Here is a 26,800-nt window from a genome sequence, read left to right on the forward strand (position 1 = left end):
ACCTGGGTGTTACTTTGTTAATAAATTATGGACCGACCACAATATGCACCAAGACACACAGCAGAGACTCTCATTAGTAACAGTGGGAGTAGTACGGATGCAGCAGATCAAAGTCTTTGAAGCAAGCCAGGCTTTCTTTACCTTTTGGAGTCACTGTGAGTATAGCTGCGCAAATGGCTTCCCCAGCACTATTGGCTGCTTTGCAAGAGTACTGCCCGGCATGCTCTGAGTAAGCATCAACTATAAGCATTAAAGCCATGCCTGTGGACTCCTCAAAATGGAAAACTACATCTTTTGTTGGTAGAATTGGTTGCTGGTTATGCAACCACTGGATTTCTGGCTTGGGAATGCCAGAAACCCTGGCATGGAATCTGACTGTCTCCCCGCTGTGCACCCTGAGGCTTGATAGAGGCTGGATGAAGATGGGCTTTTGGCCAAGGGGCTCCTTCTTAAATGAAACTGACGAAGAGACATGCCATTGAGAGTCTGATGTAACTTCTTCAAGTTTGCTAAATCCTGAAAAGAAGCATGCCAACCTTTAATGTCTTATCCTGCACTGAAACCAGAACTTCCTGGGAGTTGTCTACAGATCTGCTGTAAATTTCAGTGGTGAACTAGAATCCAGACCAATCCTGATGCCTTGTCAACGTATGTCACTACATACACACACTGATTCAAAGTCACACAAGTTCCCTTCCATTTTCCAGACAAACATGCTGAGACATAACTAGTCTAAGGAACTTCACTACATTGTGCTTGAAGGCAGTCATGGAGTATGCAATTCAGTTTAGGTATTCTTGTTTTCTGTTGTTATTTTTTTTCCCTCTGGTTGTCAAACCAGCTTTTCTTTTTTGTAAACCACACTACATTGATTATTAAGAAAACCTCTGGTTATTATAATAAGTGTTTAAAATCAAGGAAAAAAGCAAAAGTTGCCCTAACTCTTTATGTATTTGTATATGTTTAATATTACAGAGACTAATTTAGCTCAGGAAAATCAGCCTGATTATATAAAAATACTATCTCATTTTGAATCAAAGTGTCCCCCACCCCGATACTGAGGAGGTGTTTCTGATTGCAGCTGAAGAGCACCAAGTAACAGAAATGTTAAACCATATTACAGTGGAGCCCCTCAACCCTCAGGAATTCTTTGAATGACGGTAAACACATCCAGCTGGTGTACAGAGCTGAAATCACCCACTGTAGCTTCCGTGAAATTAGAATTGTGTCAGTACGATGGTGGGATGGTAACACTCTTAGATTTAAAAACTTTTTTTTTTAAAGAATTTGCATCCTAGCCAGATGAGAAAACAAATCTATCTAATTCTTTAGCATATTTCTCCCCATTCTGATACATGCGGATCAGGAAGCATGAAAGCTGATGATGAGAGCAACACATTACAAAATCCTATGGAGACAAAGCAGGGCAAAATAAAAAATGATGGTTTGTGATTCATAATGAGAAGGGGTAACTGAAAAGCGAGAACATGGCATATAACATGGAAACAATTAGTCACATTAAGAGAATGGTAGGACCAACAATGATTTACATGAAATCCTTAGTGATTTGTTACTGACATTGTGAGATTAGATCTATATTTAAATGTGGTTCTTAAAGTTGTTTAACTGTACCTTCCAGTCTCAAAGTGGCTGTGCTTGATACTTGACCTACAGCATTACTAGCAACGAAAGTATAAATTCCTTCATCTTCTGGAAAAGCTTCAGCAATTTCCAATTGGTAAGTGTCTTCAAATTGAGTCATTTTAAAGAACCGAGATGGCTTGATTTTCTTGTCTTTGCTGTACCAAGACACTTTTAGATCTGTAACATGAAAGGAAAAGGATCTTTAAATCACTGGAACAAGTGGATATTTTTATTTACCTGCAAACACAATATTGACTATATTAGTGCTAATTTTATATTTATCTAAATAACATTATACTTTTCTTTTGGGCATGCCGTATCTGATCTTACATAATTTCTTTTCATTTTTAAGAAGGAAACACGATTCTAGAAAAATCCAGCTTACAGATGGGTTATAATGCTTGAAATTTTACAATTTTAGTTATATTCTTTTTAACCATTTACATGTCATGCTATGGAAGAAAAGATGAGGTTTTGACATATTCAGTCAAATGAGAAGAAGATGGTCCTGAGAAATAGTCATCATAAAGGGTTTGATCTGAGATTGTGGTTACCTACTGAGACAGGAAGTGAGGAAAATCTGCACTCTGGTTAGGCAGAAAGACCCATCAAAAACAGAGCTGAGAAGATGAACATTCCATAAAGTCTAAAAGAGACACCCTTAAAGGATGAAGAAAAAAATCTCTACTATTTTGTTATCAGTAGGCAACAATTGGAAGGTCTCAGCACAACAGAACATTTCTAAAATGGAAAGAGTCATGGAACTTGGACATCCTAGATATATTTGGCTTTTTTCAAAGTAGGAGTAATAATAAATAATAATAAAACTAGTGAGTAGGAACCAAGATGGTGGAGTAGAAGGATGTGCTCTCACTCCCTCTTGCGAGAACACCAGAATCACAACTAGCTGCTGGACAATCATCGACAGGAAGACACTGGAACTCACCAAAAAAGATACCCCACATCCAAAGACAAAGGAGAAGCCACAATGAGATGGTAGGAGGGGCGCAATCACAGTAAAATCAAATCCCATAACTGCTGGGTGGGTGACTCACAGACTGAATAACACTTATACCACAGAAGTCCACCCACTGGAGTGAAGGTTCTGAGCCCCACATCAGGCTTCCCAACCTGGGGATCTGGCAATGGGAGGAGGAATTCCTAGAGAATCAGACTTTGAAGCCTAGTGGGACTTGACTGCAGGACTTTGACAGGACTGGGGGAAACAGAGACTCCACTCTTGGAGGCACACACAAAGTAGTGTGTGCATTGGGACCCAGGGGAAGGAGCAGTGACCCCAGAGGAGACTGAACCAGACCTACCTGCTAGTGTTGGAGGGTCTCCTGCAGAGGTGGGGGGTGGCTGTGGGTCACTGTGGGGACACCGACACTGGCAGCAGAAGTTCTGGGAAGTACTCCTTGGCGTGAGCCCTCCCAGAGTCTGTCATTAGCCCCACCAAAGAGCCCAGGTAGGCTTCAGTGTTGGGTTGCCTCAGGCCAAACAACCAACAGGGAGGGAACCCAGCCCCACCCATCAGCAGTTAAGCGGATTAAAGTTTTACTGAGCTCTGCCCACCAGAGCAACAGTCAGCTCTACCCACCACCAGTCTCTCCCATCAGGAAACTTACACAGCCTCTTAGATAGCCTCGTCCACCAGAGGGCAGACAGTAGAAGCAAGAAGAACTACAATCCTGCAGCCTGTGGAACAAAAACCACATTCACAGAAAGATAGACAAGATGAAAAAGCAGAGGGCTATGTACCAGATGAAGGAACAAGATAAAACCTCAGAAAAACAACTAAATGAAGTGGCAATAGGCAACCTTCCAGAAAAATAATTCAGAATAATGATAGTGAAGATGATCAAGGACCTCAGAAAAAGAATGGAGGCAAAGATCGAGAAGATGCAAGAAATGTTTAAGAAAGACCTAGAAAAATTAAAGAACAAACAGAGATGAACAATACAATAACTGAAAGGAAAACTACACTAGAAGGAATCAATAGCAGAATAACTGAGGCAGAAGAATGGATAAGTGACCTGGAAGACAGAATAGTGGAATTCACTGCTGTGGAACAGAATAAAGAAAAAAGAATGAAAAGAAATGAAGACAGCCTAAGAGACCTCTGGGACAACATTAAATGCAACAACATTCACACTATAAGGGTCCCAGAAGGAGAAGAGAGAGAGAAAGGACCCAAGAAAATATCTGAAAAGATTATAGTTGAAAACTTCCCTAACATGGGAAAGGATAGAGTCACCCACATCCAGGAAGCACAGAGAGTCCCATACAGGATAAACCCAAGGAGAAACACACTGAGACACACAGTAATCAAAATGGCAAAAATTAAAGACGAAGAAAAATTATTGAAAGCAGCAAGGGAAAAATGACAAATAACACACGAGGGAACTCCCAAAAGGTTAACAGCTGATTTCTCAGCAGAAACTCTACAATCCAGAAGGAACTGGAATGATATACTTAAAGTGATGAAAGGGAAAAACCTACAACCAAGATTACTCTACCCGGCAAGGATCTCATTCAGATTCGATGGAGAAATCAAAAGCTTTACAGACAAGCAAAAGCTAAGAGAATTCAGCACCACCAAACCAGCTCTACAACAAATGCTAAAGGAACTTCTCTAAGTGGGAAACACAAGAGAAGAAAAGGACCTAAAAACACAAACCCAAAACAATTAAGAAAATGGTCACAGGAACATACATATCGATAATTACCTTAAACATGAATGGATTAAATGCTCCAACCAAAAGACACAGGTTTGCTGAATGGATACAAAAACAATACCCATCTGTATGCTGTCTACAAGAGACCAACTTCAGACTGAGGGACACATAGAGACTGAAAGTGAGGGGAATGGAAAAATATATTCCATGCAAATGGAAACCAAAAGAAAGTTGGAGTAGCAATCCTCATATCAGATAAAAGAGACTTTAAAATAAAGAATGTTACAAGAGACAAGGCAGCACACTACATAATGATCAAGGGATCAATCCAAGAAGAAGATATAACAATTATAAATATATATGCACCCAACACAGGACCACCTCAGTACATAAGGTAACTGCTAACAGCTATAAAAGAGGAAATCAACAGTAACACAATAATAGTGGGGGAGTTTAACACCTCACTTACACCAATGGACAGATCATCCAAAATGAAAATAAATAAGGAAACAGAAGCTTTAAATGACACAATAGACCAGATAGACTTAATTGATATTTATAGGATATTCCATCCAAAAACAGCAGATTACTCTTTCTTCTCAAGTGCACACAGAACATTCTCCAGGATAGATCACATCTCGGGTCACAAATCAAGCCTCAGTAAATTTAAGAAAACTGAAATCATATCAAGCATCTTTTTTGACCACAATGCTATGAGATTAGAAATGAATTAGAGGGAGAAAACCGTAAAAAACACAAACACATCGACGTTAAACAATACGTTACTAAATAACCAAGAGATCACTGAAGAAATCAAAGAGGAAATCAAAAAATACCTAGAGACAAATGACAATGAAAACAAGATGATCAAAAACCTATGGGATGGAGCAAAAGCAGTTCTAAGAGGGAAGTTTATAGCTATACAAGCCTACCTCAAGAAACAAGAAAAATCTCAAATAAACAATCTAACCTTACATACGCCTAAAGGAACTAGAGAAAGAAGAACAAACAAAACACAAAGTTAGCAGAAGGAAAGAAATCATAAAGATCAGAGCAGAAATAAATGAAATAGAAACAAAGAAAACAAAAGCAAAGATCAATAAAACTAAAAGCTGGTTCTTAGAGAAGATAAACAAAATTGATAAACCATTAGCCAAACTCATCAAGAAAAAGAGGGAGAGGATTCAAATCCATAAAATCAGAAATGAAAAAGGAGAAGTTACAACAGACACCACAGAAATACAAAGCATCCTAAGAGACTACTACAAGCAACTCTATGCCAATAAAATGGACAACCTGGAAGAAATGGACAGATTCTTAGAAAAGTATAACCTTCCAAGACTGAACCAGGAAAAATAGAAAATATGAACAGACCAATCACAAGTAATGAAATTGAAACTGTGATTAAAAATCTTCCAACAAACAAAAGTCCAGGACCAGATGGCTTCACAGGTGAATTCTATCAAACATTTAGAGAAGAACTAACACCCATCCTTCTCAAACTCTTCCAAAAATTGCAGAGGAAGGAACACTCCCAAACTCATTCTATGAGGCCACCATCACCCAGATACCAAAACCAGACAAAGATACTACAAAAAAAGAAAATTACAGACCAATATCACTGATGAATATAGATGCAAAAATCCTCAACAAAATACTAGAAAACTGAATCCAATGATACATTAAAAGGATCATACACCATGATCAAGTGGGATTTATCCCAGGGATGCAAGGATTCTTCAATATATGCAAATCAATCAATGTGATACACCATATTAACAAACTGAAGAATAAAAAACATATGATCATCTCAATAGATGCAGAAAAAGCTTCTGACAAAATTCAACACCCATTTATGATAAAAATTCTCCAGAAAGTGGGCACAGAGGGAACCTACCTCAACATAATAAAGGTCATATATGACAAACCCACAGCAAACATCATTCTCAATGGTGAGAAACTGAAAGCATTTCCTCTAAGATCAGGAACAAGACAAGGATGTCCACTCTCACCACTATTATTCAACATAGTTTTGGAAGTCCTAGCCACAGCAATCAGAGAAGAAAAAGAAATAAAAGGAAAACAAATTGGAAAAGAAGAAGTAAAACTGTCATTGTTTGCAGATGACATGATACTATACATAGAGAATCCTAAAAATGCCACCAGAAAACTACTAGAGCTAATCAACGAATTTGGTAAAGTTGCAGGATACAAAATTAATGCACAGAAATCTCTTGCATTCCTATACACTAATGATGAAAAATCTGAAAGAGAAATTAAGGAAACACTCCCATTTACCATTGCAAGAGAAATAATAAAATACCTAGGAATAAACCTACCTAGGGAGACCAAAGACTTGTATGCAGAAAACTATAAGACACTGATGAAAGAAATTAAAGATGATATACCAACAGATGGAGAGATATACCATGTTCTTGAAGTGGAAGAATCAATATTGTGAAAATGACTCTACTACCCAAAGCAATCTACAGATTCAATGCAATCCCTATCGAATTACCAATGGCATCTTTTACGGAACTAGAACAAAAAATCTTAAAATTTGTATGGAGACACAAAAGACCCCGAATAGCCAAAGCAGTCTTGAGGGAAAAAACAGAGCAGGAGGAATCAGACTCCCTGACTTCAGACTATACTACAAAGCTACAGTAATCAAGACAATATGGTACTGGCACAAAAACAGAAACATAGATCAATGGAACAAGATAGCCCAGAGATAAACCCATGCACCTATGGTCAACTAACCTATAACAAAGGAGGCAAGGATATGCAATGGAGAAAAGTCAGTCTCTTCAATAAGCGGTGCTGGGAAAACTGGACAGCTACATGTAAAAGAATGAAATTAGAACACTCCCTAACACCATATACAAAAATAAACTCAAAATGGATTAGAGACCTAAATGTAAGACTGGACACTATACAACTCTTAGAGGAAAACATAGGAAGAACACTCTTTGACATAAATCACAGCAAGATCTTTTTTGATCTACCTCGTAGAGTAATGGAAATTAAAAACAAAAATAAACAAATGGGACCTAATGAACCTTGAAAGCTTTTGCACAGCAAAGGAAACCATAAACAAGACGAAAAGACAACCCTCAGAATGGGAGAAAATATTTCCAAACGAATCAATGGACAAAGGACTAATCTCCAAAATATATAAACAGCTCATGCAGCTCAATATTAGAAAAACAAACAACCCAGTCCAAAAATGGGCAGAAGACCTAAATAGACATTTCTCTAAAGAAGACAAATAGATGGCCAAGAAGCACATGAAAAGCTGCTGAACGTCACTAATTATTAGAGAAATGTAAATGAAAACTACAATGAGGTATCACCTCACACCAGTTAGAATGGGCGTCATCAGAAAATCTACAAACAACAAATGCTGGAGAGGGTGTGGAGAAAAGGGAACTCTCTTGCACTGTTGGTGGGAATGGAAATTGATACAGCCACTATGGAGATCAGTATGGAGGTTCCTTCAAAAACTAAAAATAAAATTACCATATGATCCAGCAATCCCACTACTGGGCATATACCCAGAGAAAACCATAATTCAAAAAGATGTATGCACCCCAATGTTCACTGCAGCACTATTTACAATAGCCAGGTCATGGAAGCAACCTAAATGCCCATCGACAGACGAATGGATAAAGAAGATGTGGTACATAAACAAAATGGAATATTACTCAGCCATAAAAAGGAACAAAATTGGGTCATTTGTTGAGACATGGATGGATCTAGAGACTGTCATACAGAGTGAAGTCAGAAAGAGAAAAACAAATATCTTATATTAACACATGTATGTGGAACCTAGAAAAATGGTACAGATGAACTGGTTTGCAGGGCAGAAGTTGAGACACAGATGTAGAGAACAAACATATGGACACCAAGCGGGGAAAGCTGCAGGGGGGTGGGGATGGTGGTGTGATGAATTGGGCGATTGGGATTGATATGTATACACTGATGTGCATAAAATTCATGACTAATAAGAACCTGCTGTATAAAAAAATAAATAAAAAAAAAAAAATAAAACTAGCTATTTCCACACAAGGATTTGAACCATCTTAAAATGATAGAAAATAAAAACCCCAAATCAAGGATAAACATTACTATGTTGTTACACTTTAAGATGATGTGCACTGTGAAAAATATTATACTTCCACTAAAGCAATAGCCCTGTAAGTCAAGTGTGGATTCAAATTTATTTACTTGTTTTAAAAGCCAAAAATCCGAAGCCATCTTGTTTTTGGAATGTGGTCACTATATTACTTCTTTATCTCAATACCACCCATGGGGATCTTCTAATAGTCCAATCCTCTAGTATTTGTTTGCACTGTTGCATAAATATTGGTTTATAAATATTCCCTTGCTTCCCACTAGGGTAGTTGTTATAAACTACAAGTTCCCCTTTTAAAGAAACAAATTTTTTACTTCCTTAGGTAGCAAGGTAAGGTAGGAAATGGAATCCTGACACTACAGTTTACCAGCTGCGTGACCTTAGACATGTCAGTTAATCTCTCTGGACCAGTCTTCTCATTTGTAAAATAAGATGCGTGATAATTCATGGGCTATTCATGGGCTATAAAATGCTGTGTGAATTCAATGACATACATAGACGAAAGGACTTTATCAACCACAGGCACAAGTCAGTCATTAAAGCGAGAATGTCTAACATCACAAGGGATCAGCAATAAGTTACCTAATAAACAGGACCATAGGATATACAAGTAATACCATCATCACATGGGATGTAAAAGTCATCCTACAAATACTTGGTTTATTTGTTTAATCGTCAATGGAAAGGGAAGGATGGAGAGTTTGGTACTCTCCCTCACAAGATTCCCTGCTTATTCTTCCTGACAACTTCTTCCTTTGGTGAACTGAGTGAAGCAGGAGGACAGGCATGAATTGCCAATAATAAATGAGCTAAAGGGCAAGACCTCTCTTGGTAATGGACTTGGTACTTCTGACTGGGCTGCCGCTATCTGTGTCAGTCACTGGCCTCTCATGGCTTCTGTGAGGCCACCCCACTGCCCCAGTTCCTCACCCCCACCACTCCATTGTATTTGGTCCCTGAGTCTCGTTCATTCTACCTCCTGGACTCTTGCACAATCTACTCCCATCTTTCTCCTGACTCTCTCAGTTGTCAACACTTTCCAAGCCTATCATAATATGATAGCCTCTCTGCTGGTCCCTTTCCTTCAGTCTCACCTCCCACATCTGTCCACTCCTCCTTTCATAATCAGAGTGTTGTTTCTAAAAAGAAAACCTGATCATGTTACCCAGGGGTTTCAAAATCTCTCAGTGGCTCCTCAAAGAAAAGATAAAATCTAAAGTCCTAAGCACAGAATACCAACACTTTAGGATCTGGCCCTTGCCTCCTTTTCTAGCTTCTCGCCCACTCATTACATCACTTTCCAACCATACTTAAACCACTTGTCACCAGCACATGAAGTGTTCTGGCAAAAGCTTTTATGACTTTGTAAATGTTGTTCTCTGCCTGGAGCACCACTGTGTTCATGATCCTGTTAAATTCTGCAATGTGCGTCTTTCTCCAGCTCTCTCCCAGACGGAGAGCACTGAGTAGGTGGGCTGTTACAGCACTTACAACCTCGGGATCTAGCTGTGCATACATGTCTCCTCACCTACACACTGAGCTCCATGAAGGCAAGAGACAGGTCCTGGCATCCCTAGAACCTAGTGTAATGTCTCAATAGCAGGAGCACAAATGGTAGAATAAAACCAAAAAAAGCTTAAATGAACAGTGGGCATTCCTCATTGCTAAATGAATTATTTATCATGTCACTTAGCTAGCTGCCACTCTGTAAGCCACCAAATGATACTGACCATTATCTGTAGAATGAGCACTAGCAAAAAGCTAGCTTTACTACAAGTTTTAAAACTCTACTTTTCCAAACTTCTCTTCCACCAGTAGGTGGCACCAGAGACCTTCAATAGATAACATTTCCAATTACAAAAGCACCACCAGATTGCTCAGGACCGTGTTCCATGCTTCAGCAAGTACTGAGTTCCCAAAAACATAGACTGGGGCCTCTGCAGACTCATATTTTTTTCCAATTTGTAGAAAGCAGAGCTGCACTTACTTCCTTAAGGGAAGTTGTGTGAATATTTTCAGTCTGAGGGGCATGAAACGTGATGTGGTGAGCTTTTATTTTAAAAAGGCATTTATTCAGTGAATTTAATTTTTGTCATATAGAAAATACATTTATGAAAGGGTTCTAAAACCTCTGTATGTGTATTAATATTACCACACATACAGAGTTAATGATCACATGAATTTATAAAGTTCATTCAAATATTTAAGGACATCTGTCACATTGAAAAGATATTTTTCTTTTTCTACCCCAATTGGCGTCTTGTCGAGAGCTTCAAATGTATTTTTGCAATGCCTTAAAGGCAAACTATAAAATGACTTATAAACTAAAGAGCACTATGCAAATATAGTTAAGACTACTACTTCAGATAATCCATATACATATGTTTATTAGAAAAATTTCCTCTAAAAATTCAGTGAATGGATAAATTCTTTAGTATGGCTTTAGTGAATCTGATATTAAAATGCATTTTTCTTTTTAGTAGGATATTACCGAATCAGTCCTCATTTCTTAATACTTGGCATTTTTCAAATACCAAGCTCTGAAGTCACAAAGTCTGTAGTATTTATCTATGTTGGTCACCCAATACTGGACTTTTATGTTTCTATAATTCCTCTCAATGGTTGTAATAAAAGTAACGTATTGAGCACCAGTCACTTGCTAGCCATGCCTGTAAGTACTTTATATACCTCATATCCTTTAATTATGCTCATAAAATCAAACAGGTCTATTTGGTTTCTAGATCAGCATCTCCATCCCAGAGGAGGAAATCATTAGGTGATAGAAGCCCAATTGAAATACTAACTTGCTTAAGAAAACGGCTCTTGGCACGGAGAAGCACCATAAGCAAAACAAACGTTTATTAGGAGTGCTGTGAGATGCCCGAACTTGGAGAATTTCCCTTTGCGGTGGTATACAAAAGTCAAGCAAACGAGGGAGTGATTTTCATTCTGGATAAGGTTGATTTACCCTGTCCCTATGTGAGGTAGGTCTCCAATCATCATTGGCTAGAAATGACTCTAAACATTTTGCCTCATTCTACTAAGGTCCGACTCCTGGGGTGAGGGGAGGGGCTGGTGGTTCTGGGAAACATGTACCAATTAAAAATCTTAACAGCTAACAGATGGAGGAACTACTCTATGAGGGGCGCTGCGATACGTGCTGATGTGGGTTAGCTGACATAATCATGACAATGATCTGAAGTGACTGACATCAGCCATTTAACAAGCATTCTTTTGTCCGATCAACAATTACTTACTGAGTACCTACTATGTATGGAGCTATGCTAGGACAAGGATCCACCCTTGCTTTCACAGAGCTTTCCTTCTAGTAGCTACTGCTTTTCAGGCACCATGTTCTCGGTACTCAGACAGAATCCCTGCCCTCATGAAATGTACATTCTAAGACTGAATGCAATATTATCCTCACTTTATTCATGAGGGAAAGAGAACCAGAGAAATCAGGTATTTGCCGAAGGTCAAAGAGTGGAGCCAAGACTCAAATCCAACCTCTCTGATCATAATGCCCCCACTTTTGTCCACTACAGGATACCACCTTCCAAAGGGATATGGCTTTTCACACAAGCACTGTCCATAGACTGAACAACGTCTTACATATAAATGGACTCTTAAAACATATGTAGATGCCATTATAATTAATCTAATAATAATCGTAGGTTTTGTCATATTTTTTCAAGAGATAACAAAAGTGTAACTACAATCATAAAGAAAACATGACATTTTTCAAGTTTAAAACATTGAAAAACATTGAACTAATTCCTTTTTTACAAACTGTAGTTTAAAAAAACACATAACATAAAATTTATCACCTTAACCATTTTTAGGTGTATAGTCCAGTAGCAGAAAATTGATCTAATTCTCAATTCAATAATCCAAGTAAGTCTTCTGCAAGATGCCCATGAAACTTCAAATTATGCATGAGAGGTAAGAAAACCTTTTCCTCACATCATTCTTCTTAAATATTAGCAACTCTACCTTTGCTTGTAAACCTACCTGTTCCAGAAACTCTGCATTGAAAGTGGGCTGGCCGTCCCTCAGAAGTGACAGTGTCCTGAAGTGGGGTGACGATGGCAGGAGGATAAACTGGCATTTCCTGATCAGGAGACACAACTTCTGGAACTAAAGGAAAGGACCACAAGATTTGTCAGGAGTAAGTCAGCCTACAGACCTCACAGAATGAAGCATGCCAATTTCTCTTAATTTATCTGGCAGTGGAGCCCTTTCAAAGTTTCCAAGTTAGGTAGCAATCTACTTTTAGGAGCTCCAAGTTGTATTTTTAAATGCCCTGGGGGGATGCAAAAGCGGGTTTCTTAGGTTTTATTTTAAGCTGAGAAGTAGCAAGGCATTTCTACCTTCCACAGAGAGCGATGCCGAGGTAGTGACAATTCCATAGTCATTCTTGGCTTCACAGGTATAGACGGCCGCGTCCTCTGGGAAGGCTTCGATGAGCAGAAGTGTGTACTCTTGCCCATCGTGAAGGAATTTGCACTTGAAACCAGTGGAAAGCAGCTGCTCTTCCTTGTACCAGGAAATTTTGGGCTGTGGTCTGCCGGATATCACAGCACAGAAGCGGGCAGGCTTGCCAGATTGAACGGTAACAGGCTGGAGCTCCTGCAGAATTTGGGGCGGTTCTGGGGCTGGGAAGAAAAGAAAACAAATAGCCCATGAAAACACAGGAAAGCAGGGGGAAAATCTACGTTAATTTGTTGCCAGGTGGTTATGTACCCTGAAACAAAACTTCGGAATGGTGATATCTTTACTTGCCTCAGAATATTAGAACATTATTTGTGCTAAGAAGGAAAAAAAAATTGGAATTTTGTCCCTAAGTAGAGGGAGATACTTTTGATATTTGGTGGGGGCGGGGGTGATGCTGGGAGTGCTGAGTTTTTCAGCATAACACGGTCACCCCTTTCCTGGCTGGGATCTGGATCAGGTTGACAATGGACAGTCCTCTAAAGAATGCTAGAACACTTCCACATGCTACCTATTTTTAACAGTCGTTTGGGCAAATCATGTGGTGAGGTGGCTCTTCCCATTCAGGTTTGGTTTTCAAGTATTTGTGTGTATGTGATAGTCATTTTTTAATATACAGGTGCCAGTGAAGTGCAATCAGTATGTATGAATGAATGAATGTCATTTTAGATCTAAAGGCAATTAGGTAATTTTAAAAAAAATTCAGCTTTCCTATTATGCTAATTAAAACATATTCTTGGTGTTGTGATGACTGAGGGAAACTGGGTCGTTCATGGAACCAAGAAATGGGGAGAAATGACTTCTGTGAGGCTGATTTCTGACACAGCCATATGGGTAGAGCTTCACTTCTCTGTGCCTCAGTTTCTCTACCACTAATATAGAAATAATAATAACTGGATACCATGACCATTGGTCTTCTAGGGACCAAGGGGATGTTGGCAATATGGTTCATTTTTATGAAACTTGAGATTACTCTTAGTGTTCCTTCATCTGTCTCAGGGGTATTTGTTCAGACAGGTAGGACCCAAGGTCAGGACAGGGATGGATCTAGACCAACGTCAGATTCAGCTCTAAGGTTTCTAATGAGGAAAGTGGATAGTTTAATGGTGCTCCTCTGAGGACTTGGTAGCATATGGAATCCCCCACTAAAGTTAGACCCTGGTCCTAGGGCATGGAGCTCGCCTGTGGCTTCCTAGGTTCCCTAACAGAGGCTAGAAATGCCTCATCACTTGGTAGTGCTACTAGTATCCAAGCAGTTAGGGCCAAGGGCAGAGAACTAGAACAGCTGAAAACTGTACCTAGAAACCCATTTGGGGTCTATTATAATTGACCTACAGTGGATGTTCAATAATGTTGACCAAACTAAATAAGGATCTAGCCATTAGGTGCCTTCTGGAAATGACATCTTGGTCCTTTTAACAGCTACCATCCCATTTCCACAGGTATAATATGAAAATAAATGTAATAACTTCAAATATATGAGTACCATGGGTTCTTGAGAAATTGCCTGGAAACTACCAGAACTTCAGTAAGTTGAAAGGGAGGATTATTACAGATGGATGCACAAAATATGTTAATATCTCTACCTACCATTGACGTAGAGGGTAACAGAACTCCTGTTCCTTCCTGCCACAAACGTGTATTCACCAGCATCGCTATGCCTGGTCTCAGAGATAAACATCCGGTGGATTCTTCTCTCCACCACATATTGGTGTCGTTCTTGAACTTGGAAATTGATTTCAACGCCGTCTTTATACCAGTGGGCATCTACATCATCTTCATTGACCTCAAACTCAACGACAGCACGTTGTTTCTCAATAACCTTTTAACGGAGCAACAGGAAAAGAAAACTGTAGCCCTGGTTTCCTTTTGGTTTTAACCCGTTTCCAAAACAGCTCATTTGAAGAGCATGTCAAACCTATATATTACTATATAGAAAGTTGACTGGTTATAGCACATTCTAAGTTTTCCTGCATATCCTCGGACAAAAGGTGCCCATACTTCTTTTGCTTACATCTGCACGGAGGCAATGATATCATCCTTAAATGTTCGCTTCTTAGTTAATCATAACAGAAATAATGACACTTTGCGGGACTTCCCTGGCGGCGCAGTGGTTAAGAATCCGCCTGCCAATGCAGGGGACACAGGTTCAATCCTTCAATCCCTGGTCCGGGAAGATCCCACATGGCGTGGAGCAACTAAGCCCATGTGCCACAACTACAGCCTGCACACCACAGCGACTGAAGCTCGAGTGCCTAGAGCCTGTGTTCCGCAACAAGAGAAGCCACTGCAATGAGAAGCCTGTGCACTGCAACAAAGAGTAGCCCCCGCTCACTGCTACTAGAGAAAGCTTGCGCGCAGCAACAAAGACCCGACACAGCCAAAAGTAAATAATAAAATAAAATAAAAATTTTTTTAAAAATGAAATAATGACACTTTACATCTGAAGGCTGTTTATCATTGACAAAGTTCTTTTAAGTTACTATTCAATTTGATTTCATATGATGTGAACCTTGTAGGCTAGGTGGGAACTATTATCCTCATTTTTAAAAGTGAGAAAATCGAGGTTCAGAATTGGTCAATAAAGGATGGAGGACATATTTGGGTTATCTGAGTATGCATTGAAGGCTTTTTCACTCTGGCCTAATGTAATGCCTGGCTCTCCTTGGATGAGCAATATGATAAACATGAGCTCAAGTGATACTTCTCTTCACATGTTATCTCCCCATTATATCACGTGGGAAGACTGGCACCCATGAGGACAAGCCGTACATGCGCAGTCGAGAGCAAAGGTGTTTGCTCAGCATCCCTGCTAGGAATCCAGCTTTGCTCAAACTGGTCTTCCTTTTGGAACTTGAGGGAGTTTTCCCAGTCAAGTCCCCACACAGCTGCCTCTCCAAGGTAGAGGGCTTCTGAGAAAATGCCACCTTGTTCTGAATTCCCTTAATTCCAGTTGCTGTGCGAACACCACAATTTAAATTTTAGTTCCTTTAGGGTTGATGTTGCTTGGTAAGTGGCCATTTGACAGTGAAGAGTCTACAGCTGCTTTCATTAAAGTATTTAGACAGCTGCGAAGGACACACTTATTCCCTAAGCGAGAGGAAACTGTGACTAAGTTGATGTCAGCACAAGAGTGTAAGCTGGTAGGGATAAGCTGATTTCATTTTTTTAGAAGACTGTGGTTAGAAAATTTAAAAGTCAAAAAATTAAATGACATTCTCTATGAGGACACGGGGATGGGGAAGGGTAAGCTGGGACGAAGTGAGAGAGTGGCATGGACATATCTACACTACCAAATGTGAAACAGATAGCTAGTGGGAAGCAGCCGCATAGCACAGGGAGATCATCTTGGTGCTTTGTGACCACCTAGAGGGGTGGGATAGGGAGGGTGGGAGGGAGACGCAAGAGGGAGGAGATATGGGGGTATATGTGTATGTATAGCTGATTCACTTTGTTATGCAGCAGAAACTAACACACCGTTGTAAAGCAATTATACTCCAATAAAGATGTTTAAAAAATTAAGTGACAAAATGATAGATTAGGAGCTACTGATGACTTCTCCAAAAATTCAGCATATGAACAATTACCTGAACCTCCCTTTTAATGCTTCGGATGCGAACGTCTCTGCCCTCTACAAAGAGGCTGGCAGTGGACATGTTGCCTCCAGCCACCACTGTGTACTTCCCAGCATCAGACATCCGGGTGGATGGGATCAGAAGGCGGTGGACGTATTTCTCCTTCTGTATCTTTACTCTATGGAAGAAAGGGAAATTGAGGTTTAATGTACGATGACTCAAAGGAAACTGGGAATCTCTGGGATGTGGCAAACAAACCAACGGACCTGTCCACAAGCTGTAGCTCTTGGCCATCTTTCATCCACTGCACAGTGATGTCAGGTTCAGAAACTTCACATTCAAACATGGCTCGCCTCTTCTCGAGAACCTTAATGTCTTTAATGTGTTTCCTAAATTCTATATGACGAGCTGGAGAACAGCGTGTAAAAAAATTAATCTTTCTAACAGCTTTGCTAAGATATAATTCACATACTATACAATTCATCCAGTGAAAGTATACAATTCAGTGGCTTTCAGTATATTCAGAGTTGTGCAACCATCACCATAATTAATTTCAAAGCATTCTCATTACCCCCAAGAGAAACCATGTACCCCTTAGCCATCACCCTCCAGACCCCTCCCTTTGTCCTCCCCTCAGACTTAGGCACCAATCTATGTCTCTACAGATTCATGCACTCTGAACTTTTCCTATAACTGGAATCATACAATATGTGGTTCTTTGTGACTGGCTTCTTTCACTTGGTATAAAGTTTTTTAAGGTTCGTCCATGTTGCAGCATGTATCAGTACCTCCTTCTTATTGCTGAATAATATTTCATTGCGTGGATATACCTCATTTTATTTATCCATTCATTAGCTGATGTTCTAACATTTTATATAGAGTGTTTGCCATTTATTTTTATGGATATGACATTTATGAAACCATACCTTCCACATAAAGAGTGGCTGTCGAGGTAGCTTTTCCAGCCACAAAGGTGTACTCAGCAGCATCCCCAAAGTGAACATTCCTGATGTTCAGTGAGTGGGTGAGCTTTTTGGTTCTCATCTGGCACCTGTCAGTTGATTTGATTTCCACGCCATTCTTTAACCATTTGTAAGAGATGCCTTCATAGTTCACTGTTACCTCAAAGGTAATGGTGTCTTTTTCTTCAGCATTGATGTCCTTCAGCATGGATGTAATCATGATTGCTGCAAAGGGGGAAGGAAATACACCCAAGGAGATTTTGTGTCAATACGACGTGGGTTATAACAGGCACAGAATGAAAACTTGTAATGCTCTTAGTATGTCTGTTTAGGTATCACAGTTCAGAGAGATGAGCCACGATACCTTCCAGGTACCCCTCTACAGGACAATGTCAAGTGACAGGGGAACAGAAAAAGCAAGAGATAGACAATGGAGCATCTTTATAGGTAGCCTTTCAATGCTACCCTACTCAAAAATTTTATCCAGATGCTTAACTCAGTGTGGACACAGTAGACGTTTCAATCAAGGTAACTGGTCAGGAAGAAAAAGTGTAGGCTATGGAATAACAATGAGTCTACTGGATATTCTGTGTGTATATATATATATATATATTTGCATATATATTTTACTTACGGGTCACTTTCAGGGTGGCGCTGACTTGGTCATTGCCACAGACAAATGTGTATTCTGCTGAGTCCTCTGTGCTGGTGTTCATGATGATCAGCTGGTGGAGTTTTCCCTGCACCACGATCTTGAACTTTTCACTCATTTCAATCTCCACCCCATTCTTTAGCCACATGGAAGGCACATTGAAGTGGGAGACCTCACACTCAAAGGAGGCAGTTTTGGTCTCAGGTACCTCAATGTTTTTCATGGTTTTTGTAATATGTAATGCTTGGGAAAATCAGAGAGCACTTCGGTTAATATATTTTATTTAAAAAAAAAAAAAAGATGGAACAAACAAACGAATGAATACATGGAGATCACCGAGAAATGCCCCAGGGGCTGCCTCATACTTACTCTCCACGAATAGTTTCGCTTTGCATTCCAATTGCCCCACCACAGCTGTATATTCCCCAGAGTCCGAGGGGGAAATATGCTGCAGCATCAGTTTGTGGACCTTCCTTTCTGAGACCAGCCTGTGTTTGTCACTCGGCTTAATCTCCACATTCTTGTGGAACCATTTCACTGGCACTGTGTCGTGGGAAACGCTAACTTCAAAGGCAATGGTGGCATTTTCCAAGGCAGTCACATCCTTTGGCTTCTTAATGATTTTGACAGCTAATGAGGAAAGGTGAAACCATTTAGTGATATAGTTAACTTCATGGTAAACACGAGCTGGCTACTTGTAAAGTGTTTCTAAGTCAACTTACTCTCAACATGCAGCCTGGCACTGGCTCCTAGCCTTCCAAGCTTGAAGCCATAAACAGATTCATCCACAACGGCACAGTTTTTAATTCTCAGAGAGTAAATTGTTCCTTTGACTGAGACAGTGTACTTGTCATTGGATTCCAGCACAACCCCGTTTCTGATCCACTGGACACCTTTTACATTAGGGTGTGTGAGCTCCACAGTGAAAACAGCATCTTGCGTCTCTGTCACCGTGAGGTTCTTCAGAGTCTTCTTAATTTTGACAGCTGAAGACAAATTTATGATTTGTTTAGAAGATAAAGATGATACCATTCAGGTAAGAGAAGTCCCAAAGAAGATTGTTACTGGGTCATCTTGCAAAAGAATGGTTATCAAAGAATTTGCAGTTATGCAGCATCTCTAGAGTTTTTAAAAGACACTTTGAGATTATTCAGGAAAACCTGGGGTCAAGTTTGAAATGTACCTTGTATAATGTCTTTTCTATACTTGAATGAGATGTAGTTTGCATAGCTGTATATTAATAACTTAATCAATGGGTTGGAGAAGAGTGAAAGAAGAATACAGACTGAGAGCATCTAATTTGCTGCTCCACAGAGCTGGAACCTAAGACATGGCTTCTTCACATAAACTCATAAGCAGTTTTGCATCTTGCGGTACATGGCTCAGAAAGAAAGTTCGGGAGTGTATAATGATTTTATGAAATGAGGATTTATGACATCCAAAATGATTATACCGTTTGATTTTTAGAATAACTGTCAAAAACATAATACGATTTTTTTTAGTGGATAAATCTGTTATTATATCACTGACCTTCAACTTTAAGTTTGGCAGATGTTTTGGAAGTGGCCACCTTGTAGGTGTATTCTCCAATGTCATCTAGTTTGGTGGCAGCAATGATAAGCCTCCTTTTGTGGCCATCAGATTTACTTCTGATGTTTTTACTCAGCGGTAGGTGTTTGCCATCCTTCAACCATTCTCCTTCAGAATCTGGGTTGGCAACTTCACATTCAAACACAGCTTCCTGGGATTCAGCTACAGTCTGATCTGTGAGTGGCTTAGAGATGGCACCCCCTTTGGAACAAGAGAAGTACAAGTGTGAGTCTTTTAAAAATATTTATACAAGAGAGAAATCTTTGCACAATTAAATATAGAACATCAAATTTTAAAACATGATTCTGAACATCATGAAATGTCTAATAAAATTATTTTTATGCACTTTAAGAAGGTATTACAGAAACCCCTCATTCTAAGTATGTATCACTGATAACTAGGGAAACTACTGGAATCAGAAAGGTTTTGCAAGGGAAAAGCAACTGTTAAGTCATACAGAACTCTGAGAACCTTAATGTGAAGCACACCTCATGGACGGCCCGTAACTCAGTTCCTTCCTCAAAAGCATTCTGCTTAGTCTTCTAAGGATGATTTCCTGAAAATACATCTAATATTTGACTGGAAAATATTTTGCTGAACAAAATGTATAGTCATCAATGTTTCTAGAAGATTAGGGATTCCTATATACTAAAAATCACTGTTTTGACAAATGTCATCTCTTCTACAAAGTTTTCCCCCATTGCCTCCAGTGCCATCATCCGCTGGCAGAAATAATTACTCCTTCATCAAGTTAGCTGCTAATGTATCTGTCCCTCTCTATATTGTGAATTCCTCAAAAAAAATATCATGCCGTATTCATTTCTGTATCCTGAGTTCCTAGCAGCGTCTGGCCAATGGCAGGTACTTTAAAAACGTTGGGTGAAATCACATAGAGGCTCATAGTTTTTTCTTGTTTCCACACATTTAAAAACATGTAATTTATATTAAACATATCAAAGTGCAGAATCTAAAATTCTGTTTCAGAAGTTTTGTTCATGGTCAAATCTTTGAGGAAATCTTATAATGTAATAAAGTGTAAACCATGAAATTTTCATACCAAAGAAGACACTATTCCCATTTGACTTGCTTATATACCACGGATTGTACAATTTAATCTCCTCAAAACCTAAATTGTTATGTACCAAACAAATTAATGATGATGCCTAGTTTTTTCTTGACAGTTGGTTTAGACTTTTGATTCTTCATTTTTAAGCTGGTGGCTTCTGCTGAGAATGGTCTACTTCATTTCACAAGAGACACACAGACACATACATTGAGGTATATTTTTAAAATATTCATTGGGTTCATTATAAAGTATGAAGGGAACAAAGAAAACAAAAGTGAATGAAACAAGAGCAATAAAAAAAAGAAATACATCTTTACAGTAGGAGAGTTTAAATAAAACTCAGTCCAAACGTTAACTCATCAATCTATCATGTGCAACGTATTGGACTATACAAAGATGAGAAAGAAGCAGTTCCACATTTGGGGAGCATCTACTCAGGGGTGGGAAGAAGAAACGGGGAATAAAACAAGTATATGAGTCAGGGTCATGAAAGAAACACACATAAAGTGATCCTGAGGTTGGAGGATTAAGATCTTCTACAAATGGGAAGATCAAGGAAGGCTTCACAGGAAGATGGCATGTGAGCTACGACTTCCTGGAAGAACATTTGGAATTTAGGCTGATGGGAATAGTGTCAAGGGTATTACTGGTTTTGAGAACAGCATAAGCAGAGGCAAGGAAGTGGGAAACCGGTGGGAATTGGGGAGGAAATGGGCAACGATTTCTTAAGTTAAAACAACTGCCCTACATAAGAACTTAGGTTAAATGATAAATGTACTAACCTGCCACGGTAAGTTTTCCAGATGTCATATTTTCTCCAGCATAAAATGTATATTCTCCTTCATCGTCTTTCATCATATTTAGAACCGTCAACTTATATATTTTTTCACGAGCTTCAATTTTATATTTAGAACTGGGTTTGATTTCCTTGTCCTTAAAATTCCATAAGACATCAATTCCTGAGTGGGACAGTTCAACTTCCAAGACCACATTTTGGGTCTCTGTACAGGTAAGGTCATGAAGACCTCTGATAATTTTAATTTCTGGGGGGGAAAAAGAAAATCATCACTTGGTTACTATTATACTGGGAAAATAGAATGCTTAAAATAATACTAAGTGACATGGAACAATTCTTACTTTCTACAGAAAGATCACAGCTGGTTTCAACTCTGCCAACCATCAGCTTGTAAGGACCTTCATCTGAAGCATAGGTCCGGTTAATCACAAGTCGCTGCTTAGTGCCTTTGACAATGGCATGCACACGATCATCAGGCTTGATCTGTTCATCATTTAAGTACCACTTAACAGAAGTCACATCAGGGACTGAGACCTTACATTCGAGCACAGCCTTTGTGCCCTCAAGCACGTTAATGTCTTTTAGAGGTGTTATCACATCAACACCTGCAAAATCACACACACACACAAAAGAATTGTGAATACAAATTTTGTTGGAAATGTGTGCTCACTTGACAGCATACAACAAGACTATGTAAGTCGCACTCACTGTAGACAGAGACGCGCCCACTGGTTGACAGTCCGAGGGCACGAATGGTGAAGGAGTAATGTCCAGCATCCTCCTTAGTCATGTCTTCAATAAGCAGCATGTGTGACTGCTTGTCTATCACAATGTGAACCCTGTCGCCAGGCTGCACTTCTTCGCCATCCTTCATCCAGACACCTTCCACATTCTCTAAGGAGACTTTAACTTCAAGCTGAACAATGTCACCCTCGCAGACTTTTTGATCACCGAGTCCTTGTAGGATAGCAACGGGGCGGGCTGTGAAATATGGGGAGAAAAAAAGAATGTTATGATTATTTATTATCAATAAGCCACATAGTGATGCGCACTGCAGGCTGACAGGAAGGGGAAGGCTTACGTTTCATCTTTAGTTTACAGGTTGTCTTTTTCCTGTCGACAACAAAGCTGTATTCTCCCTGGTCCTCTTTGGTCACGTCCTTGACTGTGAGGTTCTGACGTCCACGGCGAGATGTAATCGTGTACTTGCCATTGGATTTAAGCTCCACATCATTATGATACCATTTGCCTTCTATATTTTCCGGGGTTATGATGCACTCTAACTCTCCTGAAAATGATTCTGGAACTTCTATGTCCTGAAGTTCTTTCACAAACTCAATGACTGCACCTGAGGCATAAGAGAAGGAGAAGTTAATTTCCCTGGAGAGTTATGCATCTAGACTTAGGATAGAGAAAATTCCTTGTAAATCTCTTATCCCGCCCCCCCCATACTATCAGGAATATTCTTAATATCTAACTGCTGGACTGAGAAATAAATTGTCAATTAAAAGGAGTTACTTTAATTTAAAAATTATTTTTAAAGCACAGAATTATATTTCAATAAACAATTTAAAAGCAAGATATCAGAATGACCTTGCTTTTCAAAATCCAAATTGTCAGGAATTCCCTGGTGGTCCAGTGGTTAGGACTCAGTGCTTTCACTGCCAAGGGTGCAGGTTCGATCCCTGGTTGGGGAACTAAGGTCCCACATGCCGCACAGTGCGGCCAAAAAAAATAAAAAATCCAATTTGTCAATATTCTTAATTACCAGTATAAATTCATGAGTCTTGCTGTGGAGCTTATATTTAATTCCCAAGTAATTCGTTTTATGAAGTGAAAATTGCATAGCTAATTTTATCACATACTAAGGGTGACTTTAAAACTTAGGAATGAAATCATTATTTACTACCTTCGACAATAAGTTTAGCCGTTGTTTTTACGTTTTCATCTTCCGCAAGTACACAGCTATAGTCTTCAGCATCAGATGTGTCGACTGTCAGGACGGAGAGGAAGTGAACTTTCCTGTCAGAGAGCATCCTATATTTATCTCCCCTGTGAACCTCCACGCCATCCTTATACCATTTCACTTTGACAAATGGCTCTGAGGTTTCACATTCAAATGTTGCCATGGTGTCTTTTTCCTTAGCAACAACATCTTGTAATTCCTGTGTGAAAGTGATCAATTGCTTGGCTATAAGAAAAAGGAAAAAAAAAAAAAAGCACATTAAATTCACAATTTGGATAATGGGGAAAGAAAATAAAAAGAAATACACTACTGGATATTCATGGATAAATAGAAACAGATCCATCAAATGAAAGAAATTCAAATTACCCTGGACGAGTAAGAATGCATGACTTGAGGTTTCCCCAGCTATATTGATGGCTTTTACCATGATGCTGGCAGAGTCCTCAGCTGTCACATCTCTTATGACCAGCTCACAGACATTGTCTTCAGGCCAGTACCAGTAGATTCGGTCAGAGCGCTCAATCTTTACACCATTTTTGTACCACTCGCATTCAGGATCTGGTTTCCCCACCACTCTGACCCGGAAGTGTACATCAGATCCGTGGCCCACTGTTTGGCTTTGGATTCTTTCAAAGATTTTAGGAGCCTCCATACTAGGACTTAGTTCAATTTTATCAGGTTTAAAAGTTGGAATAGTGATTTTGCCTTCTTCGGCAAGGGCTTTCTTCTCCTCTTCAGTTAACTCTTTGGTCCAGTGGAGAAGTTCATCTTTTGTCTTCCTTAGTAGTTCTTCATAGGATTCATCCTTCTTGCGAGACTTGAGCTCCACAGCAGTAATGGCTTCATAATAGCCTTCCTCAGTCCTGCGCTTGAACTTACTACGCAGCTCTTCTGATTCTTCAGACACTTTTTCATGGGTAATTCTTTCAGTCCTTTTCAACCTCACAACTTCCTTAGTTTCAGTGGTGTCAGCAGGTCTGTCTACCTTTTGTACTTCGAACTGAAGTTTTCCTGGTTCATGCACGTGAAACTCAGGCTTTGGCTCAGGGGCTCGCCTAAGGACAGACCTAAAATCTTCCCTCTGTTGGATCTCAAGCTTCACTTTATGTTCTATCACACCTTCAGGGTTTTCTGCAGTGACCTTGACTTCACCTGTATCATATGATTTGCAGTCCACGATGTCCAGATAATGAATGCCATCATAGCGAACTCTGAATCTTTTGCTTTTACGGATGAGCTGCCCATTGAGGTACCAGTTGACTTTGGGCTGAGGGTAGCCTGTCACTCGGCAACGGAATCTGGCGGTCTCCCCTTCAAGTACTCTTGCTGGCTCTGGGAACAAGACGATGTCTGGCTTTTGCTTCTCTTTTTGATCGGTTGTCACACCTGTAAGGGCACCTTCATGAGCCATCCGCTCTAATTCTTCAATTCTCTGTAAGCCTTTCCTCCCCTCAGGCAATTGAGATTCTTCCACGAGACTCTTCTCATCTTTGACAATAAGGGTAGCAGATGTGTGATCTGTTCCGTATTTGTTAGTAGCTCTGCAAGTAATGATACCACTGTCTCTGGAATATGCAACTCCATAATCAAGGCTGCAATACCCAAATTCATTGATCATACGGAGCCTGTTGGCAGCTTCCAGTGGCTTTCCATCATGGAGCCATTCCACCACCATCGTTGGGTCACCAATTGGTGTTAGCCTGCATTCAAAGTGGGCAGGCCCAAAGCGCTTGAGTCTTAAGGAAGTGAGTTTTTTCTTGAAAAATGGTTTCTGTTGTTTCTCTTTGTCATAGAGGTCACCCTCTTCCCATTGCTCTTGACCATATCGCAAATGGAGGGGCTCCAGTTCTGGGGCTGCAATCTCCTTTGCTCTATATGTCCCTCGTGGGATGATTAATTTTCTCTCCGGCTCAGGCTCTGCAAAGTCAACTTCAACATTTACTTTGCATCTTGTAGTGTCTCGGCCAGCCTTATTAATGGCAGTTGCCGTGTACCAGGCAGAGTCGTGGCTGACAGTGGAGTCAATTTTAAGGGCAGCTTCTCCCTTGGTTCCTTCAATTCTATTAAAAGTAGGAAAATGAATCATCAGTACAGAAGTAGTTGTGGCTTCCTTGGTTATTGGATTTGTGTAATGAGCTTAGTTGTATTATTTTTCAAGCAAACTTACCTGATTTTTGGATATTTATGAGGTACAATGATCTCACTGTTTTTCAACCATATGATGTCAGGGTTGGGGTTACCCGTAGCTCTGACTTTCATTTCAAGTCGGGAACCTTCCTTTATGTTGAGATTTTTCAGTTTTTCCACAAACACTGGTTTTACCTGATGTTCCACAGCTGAAAGAGAAAGGTCATGATTCTGAGTGAGTAGGGCTGAACTACCTGTTTATAACCAAGTGATGAGGTAATTTCTTCTTTAATATTCAGAGCAAATACCTTCCACGGTTAAAGTCACTGAAATTGATGATTTTCCCGCCCTGTTTTGGGCAACCACAGTCCATTCTCCAGAATCACTGGGTGTTGCAGGGACAATAATTAGTGATTGGGTACCATCTTCTTTAACGACTACTTTATGGGTATAGTCATTGACAATTTTCTGACCTGTAAAAAAAATTGAGTAAAAAAGAAAACATGTGAAAATAGTTATTTTAAAATTGTTAGACACACATTTAAGCTTCTTTTTGTGTTTAATGATTTATGAGCAAAAACATACTTACCGTCATGAAACCAGAAGGTCTCTGGCATAGGTCGACCCACGACCTTTAAGTCAAATCTGGCAGTCTGTCCTTCTAAACATTTGAAAGAAGTAGGTTTCAACACAAAGACTGGCTTATACAGTCTCTCAAGCTGTGACTCATCTGTTTCCTCCAGCCTACGTCCAGGGGACATCCGTAGAGGGGACATCCGTGCAGGAGACATGCGTATTGGAGATCTGCTCACTGAACGTGGAGAGATGGACCTGAAAATAAAAGGCAAAGCAGAATATTTTCATGAGGCATAGAGAAAACTCAGCAAGACACAGCTCTTTCTTAATGTTATTTTAGATTTTACTTTGTGTACGTATTAAAAGGTACCTCAAACTTGCTGGGATCCAAAACAGAATACATTATTATTGTCCCCAAAGCTATGCTGTTCATTTAGAATGGTCCTTAATGCTGTCTCTCCCTCACCACTGGGTTTAATTAGTTACCGAACCTTTTTGGTTCAACTACCAAAATATTTCAAGAAATGCTGGTTGCTTAA

The 26,800-nt window shown here is 39.7% G+C and overlaps 1 protein-coding gene across 1 annotated transcript in view; it reads right to left on the bottom strand.

The window, feature by feature from the left end:
* TTN (titin) overlaps positions 1-26,800 on the bottom strand; it is a 283,596-nt gene that overhangs the window by 227,550 nt on the left and 29,246 nt on the right. The window contains exons 25-44 of the mRNA XM_067026386.1: positions 26,275-26,516; positions 25,994-26,158; positions 25,726-25,894; positions 23,925-25,618; positions 23,502-23,783; positions 22,674-22,940; positions 22,301-22,573; positions 21,934-22,197; positions 21,579-21,839; positions 19,671-19,931; positions 18,863-19,126; positions 18,510-18,770; positions 18,123-18,383; positions 17,453-17,713; positions 16,793-16,934; positions 16,539-16,704; positions 14,542-14,773; positions 12,831-13,115; positions 12,472-12,597; positions 1,633-1,821 (exon numbers count right to left, since the gene is read on the bottom strand). Coding sequence (XP_066882487.1) covers positions 1,633-1,821; positions 12,472-12,597; positions 12,831-13,115; positions 14,542-14,773; positions 16,539-16,704; positions 16,793-16,934; positions 17,453-17,713; positions 18,123-18,383; positions 18,510-18,770; positions 18,863-19,126; positions 19,671-19,931; positions 21,579-21,839; positions 21,934-22,197; positions 22,301-22,573; positions 22,674-22,940; positions 23,502-23,783; positions 23,925-25,618; positions 25,726-25,894; positions 25,994-26,158; positions 26,275-26,516 — 6,065 coding nt within the window. The remainder of the gene's footprint in view (positions 1-1,632; positions 1,822-12,471; positions 12,598-12,830; positions 13,116-14,541; positions 14,774-16,538; positions 16,705-16,792; positions 16,935-17,452; positions 17,714-18,122; positions 18,384-18,509; positions 18,771-18,862; positions 19,127-19,670; positions 19,932-21,578; positions 21,840-21,933; positions 22,198-22,300; positions 22,574-22,673; positions 22,941-23,501; positions 23,784-23,924; positions 25,619-25,725; positions 25,895-25,993; positions 26,159-26,274; positions 26,517-26,800) is intronic.

Source organism: Kogia breviceps, chromosome 2, assembly GCF_026419965.1.
Source record: "Kogia breviceps isolate mKogBre1 chromosome 2, mKogBre1 haplotype 1, whole genome shotgun sequence".
Lineage (NCBI taxonomy): Eukaryota > Metazoa > Chordata > Mammalia > Artiodactyla > Physeteridae > Kogia > Kogia breviceps.